The 14345-nt window shown below is 49.9% G+C and overlaps 1 protein-coding gene across 1 annotated transcript in view; it reads right to left on the bottom strand.

The window, feature by feature from the left end:
• cfap210 (cilia and flagella associated protein 210) overlaps positions 1–14345 on the bottom strand; it is a 123906-nt gene that overhangs the window by 29866 nt on the left and 79695 nt on the right. Inside the window, exon 8 of the mRNA XM_070875698.1 lies at positions 12590–12729. Coding sequence (XP_070731799.1) covers positions 12590–12729 — 140 coding nt within the window. The remainder of the gene's footprint in view (positions 1–12589; positions 12730–14345) is intronic.

The following is a 14345-nucleotide window of genomic DNA, read 5'->3' as shown; positions in this document are numbered from 1 at the left end:
TTCTGCCGCTGTCACCGGGTTTCCACGTGATCATTAAGATCCGGGTGGACGAGGGAGAGCCTGGTTTTAAGGGCTCTCTTCATTAACAATTCTGCCGGGGGAACCCCGGTGAGCGAGTGGGGTCGCGTCCAGTAACTGAGCAGAATGCGAGACAAGCGGTTCTGCAGGGAGCCGTCCGTCACGCGTATCATGCTCTGCTTGATTGTTTGGACTGCCCGCTCCGCTTGACCGGTAGAGCAGACCTGACATGCTTGATGCCATTGCGGGTCATAAACTCGTTGAATTCTGAGCTGGTGAAACATGGTCCATTGTCGCTGACAAGGATGTCGGGCAAGCCATGGGTGGCGAACATGGCCCGGAGGCTTTCAATGGTGGCTGTGGACGTGCTGGATGACATGATTATGCATTCAATCCATTTGGAGTAAGTGTCCACTACTACTAAAAACATCTTTCCTAGAAAGGGGCCGGCAAAATCTGCGTGGATCCTGGACCACAGTTTGAAGGGCCATGACCACAGACTCAGTGGAGCCTCCCTTAGTGCATTGCTCAGTTGCGAGCAAGTGTTGCACTGATGCACGCATGACTCCAAGTCTGAGTCAATGCCGGACCACCAAACATGTGACCTGGCAATTGCATTCATCATGACAATGCCTGGGTGGGTACTGTGTAGGTCGCGCATAAACATTTCCCTGCCTTTTTTTGGCAAAACCACACGATTACCCCACAAGAGACAATCCGACTGGATGGACCTTTCATCTTTGCGTTAGTGAAATGGCTTAATTTCATCTTGCATTTCCCTGGGGACTGCCGACCAGTTCCCATTTAGGACGCAACTCTTTACTAATGATAGCACAGGATCAAGGCTGGTCCAGGTCCTGATCTGGCTGCCGTGATGGGTGACCCCTCACTCTCAAAAGCATCCATGACCAGTAGCAAGTCTGCGGGCTGCGCCATTTCAATGGTAGCCGGCTGAGCGCATCGGCACAGTTATCAGTGCCTGGTCTATGGCGGATAACGTAGTCATAGGAGGATAATGTTAGTGCCCATCTTTGGATGCGGGACGAAGCATTGGTGTTTATACCTTTGCTCTCTGAAATCAGCGAAATGAGCGGCTTGTGGTCAGCTTCAAGCTCAAACCGAAGTCCAAATAGGTATTGGTGCATTTTCTTAACCCCATATACACATGCTAACGCCTCTTTCCGACCATACTATAGGCTCTCTCAGCCTTACAGATTTCTAGACGTGTATGCAACCAATTGGAGGTCGCCCGATACATTGGCTTGCTGTAACACATAGCCGACCCCATACGATAAGGCTTCACAAGCTAGCACTAAACGTTTACATGGGTCATAGTGTACAAGTAACTTATTTGAACATAGCAGGTTCCTGGCCTTCTCAAAGGCTGTGTCTTGAGATTTGCCCCAAACCCAGTCATTACCCTTACGTAGCAACATGTGCAAATGCTCTAACGATGTGCTCAACCCGGGTAGAAAGTTACCAAAATAGTTGAGGAGTCCCAGGAACGAACGCAGCTCCGTCACATTCTGTGGTCTGGGTGCATTCTTGATGGCCTCTGTCTTTGAGTCCATGGGCCTGATGCCGTCTGCTACAATCTTTCTCCCCAAAAATTCGGCTTCTGGCACCAGGAAAACACACTTGGAGCATTTCAGCCTGAGTCCCACTCTGTCTAGGTTACTTAGAACCTCTTCCAGGTTGTGTAGATGTTCGATGGTTTCACGACCAGTGATCAGGATGTCGCCTTGAAACACAATGGTGCGCGGAACAGATTTCAGCAAACTCTCTATGTTTCTCTGGAAAATGGCTGCAGCTGAGCGAATCCCGAAAGGACACCTGTGGTATATAAACAGCCCTTTGTGTGTGTTGATGCACTTCAGTCTTTTCGAAGATTCAGCCAGCTCCTGTGTCATGTAGGTGGGGGTTAAGTCCAACTTGGTGAACGACCTCGTCCCCGCTAAGGTTGCGAACAGGTCAACTGCCTTGGGCAGCCTTGGTACGAGTCCTGGAGTGAGACTCGGGTAATCATTACCTTGTAGTCTCTGCAGATTCTGACCGTGCCATCGTTTTTCAACACCGGAACAATTGGACTGGTCCACTTGTTGAACTCGACTGGCGATATGATTCCTTCGCGTTGGAGTTTGTCCAGTTCGATCTCAACTTTCTCCCTCATCATGTACGGAACCACCCAAGTCTTGTGATGGACGGGCCGTGCATCAGGGCCTAGTTGGATCTGTACCTTGGCGCCTGTGAAGTTGCCGATGCCTGGTTCGAATAGTGAGGGAAACTTGCTCAGCACTTGAGCACACGAGGCGTCATCCACTGAAGATAGTGCTTCGATGTCGTTCCAATTCCATCAAATCGTTTCTAGCCAGCTTCTGCCGAACAGCGTTGGGCCATTGCCTGGAACAATCCACAATGATGGGTCATGCACAGCTCCATCGTACAATACCTTCACTGCCGCAATTGGACTGGTCCAATGACTGGTATGAGCTCTTTGGTGTAGGTACGCAGCTTTGCATTAATCGGGCTCAGTTTGGGCCTTTGTGTTTTATTGCCCCACAGTTTCTCGAAAGCTTTCTGGCTCATTATTGACTGACTCGCACCAGTGTCCAGCTTTATGGATACTGGAACTCCATTTAATTTGACTTTCAGCATTATAGGAGGGCTCTTGGTGGTATCCCATAAACTTATTCCTCGGGTTGAGTTGCCTTCCTCGTGATCCGCGCCGGATTGATCATCCTCTGCCACGTGGTGTGTCGCAGTACATTTGCACATTCACTGGAGGTGCCCCATTGTTGCACAGCCTTTGCACACATAGTGCTTGAATCAACATTGATGGGGCCGATGATTACCCCCGCAATGCCAACACGATGCTAATGGATTCACGGTCACCCCCGATAGCGGACTCTGAGTCATCACAGGTCTTGTAGCCGCAGTCGTATAGGCCCTGCTATATGCAGTTCGGCCTGCTAGCGACGTCATTTTATGCACAGTACTTGCCGGTGAGCTTTGATGTTGAGAAGATATCTGTTTGGTGTTATCGTCCATGGCATGCCTGGGCGATCGCGATGGCCCTGCTCAGGTCTAGGGTTTTGGCAGCCAGCAGCTTTCGAAGAATGACCTTGTGGCTGATGCCCAGCACGAAAAAGTCCCGCAGCATTTGCCCCAATGCAGCTCCAAAATCGCAAGGTCGCGAGGCGTCTCAGGTCAGCGACATAATCCGCCACGTCCTGGCCCCCGGAGCGATGGTGCATGTAAAAACAATATCTGGCCATGAGGATACTCTCCTTCGGCATGAGGTGGGCCCGAACCAGCGTGCACAACTCTGTATATTCCTTCTCCGTTGGTTTTGTCGGTGCGAGCAGATTCTTGATGAGGCCGTATATTTTAGGCCCACAGACAGTGAGGAGAACCGCCCTGTGCTTGGCCGCGTTAGTGTCTCCTTCCAGCTCGTTGGCCACGAAGTACTGGTCGAGACGCTCGACGAAGGCTTCCCAATCATCACCCTCTATGAATCTCTCTAATATTCCAACGGCAGCCATGGTTGCTTGAAGGTTCGTATTCTGTTACTCGTCGCCAATTGTTGTGTATAGAAGAACTCCACGAGGCTGAGTACTGTGAGCTAAACCTAGTGCGACCTTAGTCTTCATTATTACAACTCCAGAGTGCCTAAACAACATGGCAGCCAACCTTTTATACTGGCCTTGCACTTGTGTGCAGATGACCATTAGGACTCCAACAGTCATGCCCTCTGGTGGAAAGTATTACATAGATACATCCATAACATACACAATGAGCAGTGCAGTCCTGTTGCCGCTGGTAGGCTGTAGGTCTGCCTGTATGAGCTGGCATATCTCTGTGACCACCTCTTTTCGGAAGCGCAGCCTTCTAACGCACTGTGCCTCAGAAAGCTGTAGGTATGAGCCATGTTCCCTGTAAACTCCTGGGGGGTAAGGCCTCCGCCCCATATGTCTGCGACCTTTCCGATTACGTTGAAAATGATCAACAATAAGCTTTCTTCCAGCTCAACGCCGTATAAATATAGCAGCCAGGATTACTAGCTGGAATAGCATGGCCCCCATCTTTTAAAATGTCCTTTAAAACAAACTATAAACTCACATAAATGTCACAATCAAAAGTATGCAATAATGCAGCGTTCTTCTCTCAATGCTTTTAATCACTCAGAACTCCGACTTTCTCCTCCGTTTTTCAAGATGACGCAGTTAGCGCCTGGTGCACCCTGTATCCGACTGCTTTTTGCTGGCGGGTTCCCTGGTGGATGCTAAATCGGGCGATATGCTCGAAAATACCGCCTGGGGCGCTAGCGCAGTGATGCACGATGATTTACGTCATCCAAACGGTCAAAACAGCGGGCAGCGCTTGCCGCCGAAAAACATTGGCGCAAATTCCGCCCAGGCGCAAAATCTTGTGTGCCTCGTTTCACGCCAAACAAATTGATTTTGCACCCCACCCAAGCGCTAAATGGGGCGCAAATCAGCCGAAAATCCAGCCCATGGTGTCTGATTTTGATTGGTTTGATTGGATCATGGCACTCCAGTGAAACTTCTGGTAACTGAATTTGAATTTCAGACAACCTTTTAGTTAACATGTTGTTTAACAATTTAACTTCATCTCCAATGGTATACCACTCAATTCCATTTTTCGCAATGAGAATCATGAGATTTGATCCTGTAAACAGATTGACTACTCTCCATCATGGTTTAGAGCCTGAGATGGCAAAATTCAGCACCTTTGTGCGGCAGTTAAGGTCAGTTTCGGGAAAAAAATATGGGCGCCTCGCTTCCGCCCATTTCCAGTGCAGCCCGCACTGGTCACCATCTTGATGAGGGTGATAGTGCAGGTGGGATGTAACTGTGCATGAAGTATGTAGAGCAGGCAGGTCATCACATCAGTCAGCGTGTAACGCTGATTTGATCACGACCTGCCATTTTGGATGTCGCTGATCCAAACAACACCCTCTTCCAAACCCGCAGAACTGAGCATGCTTTCAGCTGCATGATAGCACCGTCGGCGACACCTTCCATCACTTTGCTGATGATTGAGAGTAGACTGATGGGACAGTAATTGACCGGATTGGATTTGTCCTGAATCTTGTGGACAGGACATACCTGGACAACTTTCCACATTGTCGGGTAGATGCCAATGTTGTAACTGTACTGGAACAGCTTGGCTAGAGGCGCATCTAGTTCTGGAGCACAAGTCTTCAGCACGACAACCGGGATGTTATTGGGACCCATAGCCTTTGCTCAGCCGTTTCTTGACATCTTCTGGAGTGAATCAAATTGACTGGTTTCTGCGATGGTGGGGACCTCAGGAAGAGGTCAAGATGGATCATCCACTTGGCACTTCTGGCTGAAGATGGTTGTGAATGCTTCAGCCTTGTCTTTTATACTTACGTGCTGGGCTCTGCCATCATTGAGGATAGGAATGTTCAAGGAGGCTACTCCTCCTGTTAATTGTTTAATTGTCCACCATCATTCACGACTGGATGTGGCAGGACTGCAGAGCTTTGATCTGATCCATTGGTTGTGGGATCGCTTAGCTCTGTCTATAGCATGCTGTTTCCACTATTTAGCATGTATGTAGTCCTGTGTTATAGCTTTACCAGGTTGGCACTTCATTTTTAGGTACGCTGGGTGCTGCTCCCGGCATGCTCTTCTGCACTCCTCATTGAACCAGGGTTGGTCTCCTGGCTTGATGGCAATGGTGGAGTGAGGGATATGCCGAACCATGAGGTTACAGATTGTGGTGGAATACAATTCTGCTGCTGCTGATAGCCCACTGCACCTAACCCAGGAGCAGTGTATTTGATGGCTCCACTTCACCAACGTGGTCACAGAACTCTTCCACCTGTTGGAAACAGACCTGCAGCCTCAGAGCAGGGCAATGATGGTTCTGCCAGTAGCTCTCAAGGTGACCGTGGCCTTGAATCTTTTCGCAAGCAGATCCTTCCCGGTTGGAACAGGCAACATAGCAAACATCTCACAGGTTGCTGTCCATCACTGCATCCAGGAGGTCAGAGGTTCTGTACGATAGGAGAATGGAATTCACTGCCTTCTTTTGTCTTTTGTGTTCCCTTGCCTATTCTAGTGCTGCTACGATGTGCTACCCCACTGGCTGCATAGTGGCTGGTGGAAGGCTTCTGACGACCTTCAGCAGCTCTAGACCTAGAAGGCCTGGCTGTAGACTGTACCACTTCAGCATGGACGGCAGCAATCTTGGCTGGTTGGCTGACAGGCAACTGCAATGGCACTGGCGGAGTGGTAATGATGGAAGTACGAATGCTGTCCTCCTGAGAGACGGCAGCAGGTTCTTGCTCCACGGAGCCACTGCCACTCCCCCAGGGTGGCGCCTCAGCATTCCTAGCCACCTGTTGGAGGACAAATTGCTGGACTGCTGTGACATACTGCAAGCCCCTTCCACACTCATAAACCCAGCCACGATGGCAGCAGTCTGATCTTGCATGGCAGCAAGCTGAGCCTGTATGACAAAAGTCTGAGCTTCCACTGCAGCATTCAAGATGTTGGGCCGCTCCTGCTTGTGCTGCAATGGAAGTTGCAACATCGCCCATCACACCCTGCATCATGGTTGGGTCCACATGTGCAGTTGCTCATCACTTCCGTTTTGGAAATCATGAGCTCCAAGCTCCGCGCAATGCCCTGTGCAATGTTGGAGCCGGACTCCTCCATGCTGCTTGACAGTGATAAGAGGCTCTCTGGCAGGCCTGCCATTGCACCAAGCATTTCTGTGTTCATGCCCATCACCCTCCTTCTGAAAGTCGCCCCAGTGAAATTCTCATCTGAGTGCTCTACAGCAAAACTCGTGTGCGAACTCGTCCTCCAAGGAGCTGGCACCAGCGCTACCCTGTCCCCTGGCCTGGCTGCAGCCCATTCGTGCCCGGTAACTCACCACATGCAGATCCCGCCTTTATACTACCCTCTAAAGTTTAGGCAGTGACATTTTCTGAGCTGGTGCCTATGAGTGTCAGATCTTCTCTGTCACTCTCCTCCTCCACTTCTTCATGCACAGGCTGGGCTGGTGGTAGTTCTTGGGTATCTGAAAGGAGAAAGGCAACAAGAATCAGGTTCTCGTGAGGGAAGGGAGGGGAAGGCAAAAAGATGTGCATGCTTACACCATCAGCAGCTTGTAAGTGAGAAGAGATTGACAGATGAGGGGGCAGTGGGACGTGAGAAGGCGGATTAGGTATGAGCATACCGTCATCAGCAATGCTTTCAGCCTCGCCGATTGCCACGGCCTCAGTGATGGCCCCTCCAATTATCTCCAGAACTGTCTCCTCCAGATGGGTCAGGTTCTGTAGCTGTGCTTGCCTCCCACCAGTTTGCACCTGCTCACACCAGCTGTGTGCCAGCTTGGCCTGCAAGAGAAAGGGAAGTGTGTCAGTGAGTGTGGAGCAATGTGTTTGGGTGATGTGGCTGTCATGAGAAATACCACCAATGATGCCTCAGCAAGATCCTACAAATCCCCTGGGAGGACAGACGTACCAATATTAGTGCCTTCGACCAGGCCAACATCCCCAGCATTAAAGCACTGATCACACTTGATCAACTCCGCTGGGCAGGCCTCATCATTCGCATGCCAGACACGAGACTCCCAAAGCAAGCGCTCTACTCGGAACTCCTTCATGGCAACGATCCAAAGGTAGGCAGAGGAAACGTTACAGGGACACCCTGAAAACTTCCCTGAAAAAGTGCAAAGACTGCCCGAAGTGAAGGAAGTGCATCCGGGATGGCACTGAGCACCTCGAGTCTCATTGCCGAGAGCATGCAGAAATCAAGCGCAGGCAGTGGAAACCTGTCCCACCTACCCTTTCCCTCAATGACTTCCTGTCCCACCTGTGACAGAGACTGTGGTTCTTGTATTGGACTGTTCAACCACCTAAGGACTCATTTTAAGAGTGGAAGCAAGTCTTCCTTGATTCCGAGGGACGGCCTATGGTGATGATGTCATGGTTGAATAAGTGGCATTTTGTGCAAAGTGTGAGATGTGAGATGTGAGTGTGAGGCTTGCAACAGTGAGTGGTAAGTGTTGTGAGATATGAGTTGCGATTGCTAGAGATTGTTGGTAGGTGAGTGATGGGGGTGTGGTGCATTAAGCAGTGAGGTTAGTGGTACAGTTGATGAGATATGACATTTGAAGATGCATCCCCTCACCTTGACCACTCGTATGAGGTCATTAAATTTCTTCTGGCACTGTATCCATGTTCTGGGGTAAAGACCGGTGGCATTGACCGCTTCAGCGATCTCATCCCACTGTCTTCAAACAGTGTATCAAGAGGTCCTCCTGGCCCCTTTGTGGGTAGAGGTCCTGTCTCCTCCTATAGAGCTCTGCACCAAGGCCTCCAGTACTACATTGGAAAATTGAGGTGCCCTTTCTCTACTCTGTTGAGACAATGCTAAATTCCAACGCCAGTCAAAATGAGGTACTTCTCTCACAAAGCACCTCCCCTTTAAGAAATGTAGACAGCCTTTCACTCTGCAGGCAGCCCTTAAATACAGAGCAGACTTCCCATGAAATTGGGCCCCCTGTTGAACACTGAGCCAACCAGCACTGCATTTAGCACTGGGCTTAGCACTAGAATCATGTTAATGCTTAAACTACATTCAAGGGGCATGGACAGATTGCGCATCACGATCCCGGTTATGTATGTATGTAAATCTCACCAATATGTAAGACTTGCAATCAGGGGGCACACCTGTGGGAGACCTTAGGGTCACCTGTGCACCCTGGGAAAGCAGGTATAAAAGGTAATCTACTATGCTGCTTCCTCACTCTGGAGTCATATTAAAGAGATCAAGGTCACAACAGTTTGAGCTTACAATACAGTCTTGTGGAGTTATTCAGAACATAACAATTGGTGACGAGTAACAGATCAAGAACTTTCATGCAGTAATGGCTGCCATTGGTATTCTTGAGAGATTTGTTGAGGGTGATGATTGGGAAGCCTTTATTGAGTGTCTCGACCAGTATTTCGTGGCCAATGAACTGGACAAGGCTGAGACGGCGGTCAAGCGCAGGGCGATTCTCCTCACCGTATGTGGGTCTTCGATATATGGCGTCCTCAAAAATCTGCTGGCACCGGACAAACTAACGGACAAGACATACACAGAGCTGTGCATGCGGATCAGGAACACCTCAAGCCGAAGGAGAGCATCTTCATGGCCAGGTATCGCTTTTACACGCACCATTGCTCCGAGGGCCAGAACGTGGCGAGGTTTGTCACCGACCTAAGACGCCTTGCGGAACAGTGCAAATTTGCTGGATCTTTGGGGGAAATGTTGTGGGACCTTTTTGTGCTTGGAATCGGCCACGAGGTCATTCTTCGCAAACTGCTGTATGCTGAATCCCTAGATCTGATCAAGGCCATCAGGATAGCCCAGGCTTTCATATCCACGAGCAACAACACGTAACAGATATCTTCACAGAATCGAAGCTCACCGGCAAGTACTGTGCATAAAATAATGCTTTCAGCAGGCAGAACTGTACAGGGCAGGGCCTACACGACTACAGAAGCCAGACCTAGGCCTAGGGTGACTCAGAGTCCGCATATCCATTAACACCATGTTGGCACTGCGGGGGCAGTCATAGAACCCATCAATGTCGATTCAAGCCCTATGTGTGCAAGGGCTGTGGAACAATGGGGCACCTCCAGCGAATGTGCAAATGACCTGTGACTCACCACATGGCAGAGTCAGGAGAGGACGACCGATCCAGCGAGGATCACACTGAATGAGCAGGAGAGGCAACTCAACCTGAGGAGGAAGAGGAAGTACATGGGATACACACCTTCACCACCAAAAGCCCTCCGATAATATTAAAAATTAAACTCAACGGTATTCCAGTTTCCATGGAATTGGACACGGGGGCGAGTCAATCATTAATGAGCCAGAAGGCATTTGAGAAGCTGTGGGGTGACCGAGCACAACGACCCAAGCTGATCCCGATTCAGGCAAAGCTGCGCACCTACACCAAGGAACTGATACCAGTTATTGGTAGTGCGGACATAAGAGTATCCCATGAGGGAGCGGTGCACGATTTACCACTGTGGATTGTTTCAGGTGATGGGCCAATGCTGCTTGGTAGAAGGTGGATGGGGAAGATTCGATGGAACTGGGAAGACCTCTGTGTATCTTCTCCAGCAAACGACGTCTCCCTTGCTCAAAGGCTGAACAAGCCCCCACCTTCAGCTGAACCAGGCATCGAAGTGCAGATCCATTTGCAGATCCCTGAGGCACAGGCCACTCATCACGACCATGAGGAGGTAAAGATCAACTGAGCAGTGGTACAGGCGCGGTACCCACCACCCAAAGCAGACGACCTCTTCGCGACGATGGAAGAGGCTCCAGGTTGACCAAGCAGAGTGGGACTCCAGCCGAAACGATCCGAATGCGTCTTCCCGACGCCAGAGGCAAAATCCCTGGGGAGGAAGATCGTGGCAGTCAGCAGCACGGACACGGACGAGAGTGCGTCCAGGCCACGGGACAAGATTGTATCCAGGCCACGGGACGAAAGTGTATCCAGGCCACGGGACGAGAGAGCGCCAGACCACGGGGTGTCGCCGCAATGGAACAGAGGCATGTGTTGCCCAGCAAGGAAGACGACTGGGCTTGGGGCAAAGGTAAAGGGATGGCCACTGAGAAGGCCAGGAACCCACCACGTTCCAATAAGTCGTTTGCACTGTGTAACCCATGTGAGCACTCTTTTGCGGCTAATGTTGCATTATCATATGGGGTTGGGGGTACCTTACAACAAGCTAAAGTAGCAGGCGGGCGAACACCAACCGGTCGTATATGTATTTGACAAAATACTTGTAGCAAGTGATGTGTTATCACACGGGGTCGGGCATGTTGTACAGCAAGCCAAAGTAGCGGGCGAGCCCCAACCGGTTGTATATGTATCCAATAAGTTAACCAAGGCAGTAGCCTGTGTTCACGGGACAAAAGAGACATACCAAAGAGTGTCCCAATATTTGCTCGAGTCAGACAAGCTGCCAATCTCACAGTTTTTGGATGCAGAGGCACTAGTATCAATGCTTTGTTTCGAATATGTCTAACACTGTCTGTGCACTGTAACATGATTCGCCACGGGCCAGGCACTGAGAACAGCGCTGATGCCCTCAGTTGGTTACTGTTGCCCACCACCGGAGTGGAAACGGCGCAGCCCACAGACCTGCTCATTGTTATGGAAGTGCGAGAGAGCGAGGGGTCAACCGTAACGGCTCCCCAGTTTAGGACCTGGACCAGCCAGGATCCCACGTTACCGCCTGCTAACGGCGAACCGCTGGACGGGATGTTGCAGCTTATCCGTCACAAAGATGAAATGCTCATCCCATCAGATTGGCCCCTATGGGGCAACCCTGCAACGTTGCAAAGAAAGGCAGGGAGGCTACACACAGTCGGTGGTCTGGGGCCGCCATACCATGGCCCAGGATCCACGGGGACCACGCGGCCTCCCACCACTACTGAAAGTTTCAAGGCCATATTGGCCATCCTTGGCTTGCCAGACCTTAGGGTCAGCGCCAATAGTCCAGAGCGGGCAGCCCAAATCATAAAGCCAAGCACCACACGGTAGACTCCCTACAGACCCAGCTATCCCGGGTGCTACGCAGTCACCGGACAGAATCACTCAGAACCGAACCTTCTGAATGCTATCAGCAGAGAATGTACCATGATTGCATGGCTCCTCTACGTGACATCAGAATAAATGATGTAGACCATGTTCCTGGCCCTAGATGGGCTGCTAGCACTATATTAGCCAAAGAGGGGAATGGAGTGTTTGTGCTGAAAATTTATTGTGAAACCATGTAATGGGCAAACACAGAAAGCATTTGGACCAGACCAAACTGCAAACTACAGATAACCAGGAACCACTGTGAAAGAACCTGGCCCTCAGCGACCCACTAACACAATCGACCTCGCTGTCAACCACGAGGATGAACCTACCATGCCAGTCAGTCCGATCAGACCAGCCGCGCGTCCCTGCAGGAATGATCCGACCAACTCACCCATGCCAGGACTTCAACTCAGGTGATCGACCCGGGAACACAGAGCGCCAGATCGCCTCAGCTTGCAAATAACTTGTACATAAGACATTGGGAGGGAGTGAGGTTATGTATGTATGTAAACCTCACCGATATGTAAGACTTGCCACCAGGGGGCACACCTGTGGGAGACCTTAGGGTCACCTGTGCACCCTGGGGCAAGCAGGTATAAAAGGTAATCTACCATACTGCTTCCTCACTCTGGAGTCACATTAAAGAGACCAAGGTCACAACTGTTTGAGCTTACAATACAGTCTTGTGGAGTTATTCAGAACATAACAATCCCCACGCCTGTTTTTAGGCCTTATCCAATTTAGCCTCCCCAAGAGTGCCGCAACTTCCTCACAAGAAAAGAGGGGGTAAACCATCCCACTCATGGAACTGTGCACAACTCCCAGTACTATATATAAAAGAAACACACAATCAAATGTATTCAATATATTTCCCATACATTATTACTCAGTATAAATCTTCTAGGTCTATTTCACTTACTTGTCTATTTCTGCTTGTCTTTGTTTTCTAAGCTTCAACATTTTTTGTTTTGTTGAAACAAATAACCTGATATCTTCATCTTGCAATTCTTCTTTTTGCTTTTCTAGTTCTTTAATGATGTTCATGTTCTCAATATGTGCCTGAAAATGAAATAACATATTTACGGTAATATATTAAAGCCACATATTTCTCCAGAGTTTCATTTATTTAGTTGAGCTTGGATAGTCAAAGAAGTTCAAAAGTGCCATTCAGTATAGATTAAAGAACACAATTTTGATGTTATACAGGTTGCTGGTCAGACCACATCTGGATTATTGTGTCTAGTTTTGTTCCCACCACATGATGGGTGATATGGGAAAGGTCCAGAGGAGAGCTACAAGAATGATTCCAAGCTTAAAGAACCTCAGTTCCTCAGGTAAGCAGAAGGACATTGGTCTATTTCCGCTCCCTAGTCGATCATCTCAGTACAAACAACGGTGCAGGTGAGTTGGTTGGGCCTTCGCTGGGCTGCTGCACAGCTAGCCTTGCTGGGTTACTGGGGATGATGAGTTCAGCTTCGTGGTCAACCGTGATGTCGGTTGCCACGTGTGTGTGTATCGGAGGGTCGAAGTTGGTGGTGTCCTCTTAAGGTTGCTCGTGGCTGTCTGTGAATCGCAGTTTGGTTTGGTCCAAATGCTTTCTGCAAGTTAGTCCATTTGCAAGTTTGACATCAAACACCCGACTCCCTTCTTTGGCTACGAAAGTGCCAGCAAGCCATTTGGGACCATGTCCATAGTGGAGTACAAATACAGGGTCATTGACTTCAATATTGCGTGACAAATTTGCACGATCATGGTACATGCTTTGTTGATGCCGCCTGCCCTCGACATGATCATGGAGATCAGGGTGGACTAGAGAGAGCCTTGTTTTGAGTGCCCTTTTCATGAGCAGTTCGGCAGGGGGAACCCCGGTGAGCAAGTGGGGTCTTGTGCAGTAGCTCAGCAGGACTTGGGACAGGCGGGTCTGCAGGGAGCTTTCAGACACGCGTTTCAAGTTTTGCTTGATGGTTTGGACTGCCCGATCTGCCTGGCTGTTAGATGCGGGCTTGAATGGAGCAGATGTGACGTGCTTGATCCCATTGCGGGTTATGAATTCCTTGAATTCAGCGCTGGTGAAGCACGGTCCATTGTCGCTGACAAGGACATCAGGCAGGCCGTGTGTGGTAAACATGGCTCGTAGGCTTTCAATGGTGGCAGTGGACGTGCTTACAAACATTATTACACACTCAATCCATTTTGAATAAGCATCCACAACAACCAAAAACATTTTGCCTAGAAACGGGCCAGCGAAGTCAATGTGGATCCTAGGCCATGGTTTGGAGGGTCCTGACCACAAACTTAGCGGTGCCTCCCTGGGTGCATTGCTCAGTTGAGAGCAAGTGTTGCATTGGCACACGCAAGACTCCAAATCTGAGTTGATGCCGGGCCACCACACATGGGATCTGGCTATAGCTTTCATCATTACTATGCCTGGGTGGGTACTGTGTGGGTCACGTATGAACGTTTCTCTGCCTTTCTTAGGAAAAACCATGCGATTACCCCACAAAAGACAGTCCGCCTGTATGGACATTTCGTCTTTGCACCGCTGGAAATGGCTTGATCTCTTCATTCATCTCTGCTGGGACGCTGGACCAGCCCCCATGGGGGACACAGTTTTTTTACAAGGGACAGTAAAGGATCCTGGCTGGTCCAGGTCCTGATCTGGCAGGCCATAATGG

Source organism: Pristiophorus japonicus, chromosome 3, assembly GCF_044704955.1.
Source record: "Pristiophorus japonicus isolate sPriJap1 chromosome 3, sPriJap1.hap1, whole genome shotgun sequence".
NCBI lineage: Eukaryota > Metazoa > Chordata > Chondrichthyes > Pristiophoridae > Pristiophorus > Pristiophorus japonicus.
The sequence above is the reverse complement of the archived record's forward strand: the minus strand, read 5'-3'. Positions and strand labels throughout refer to the sequence as shown.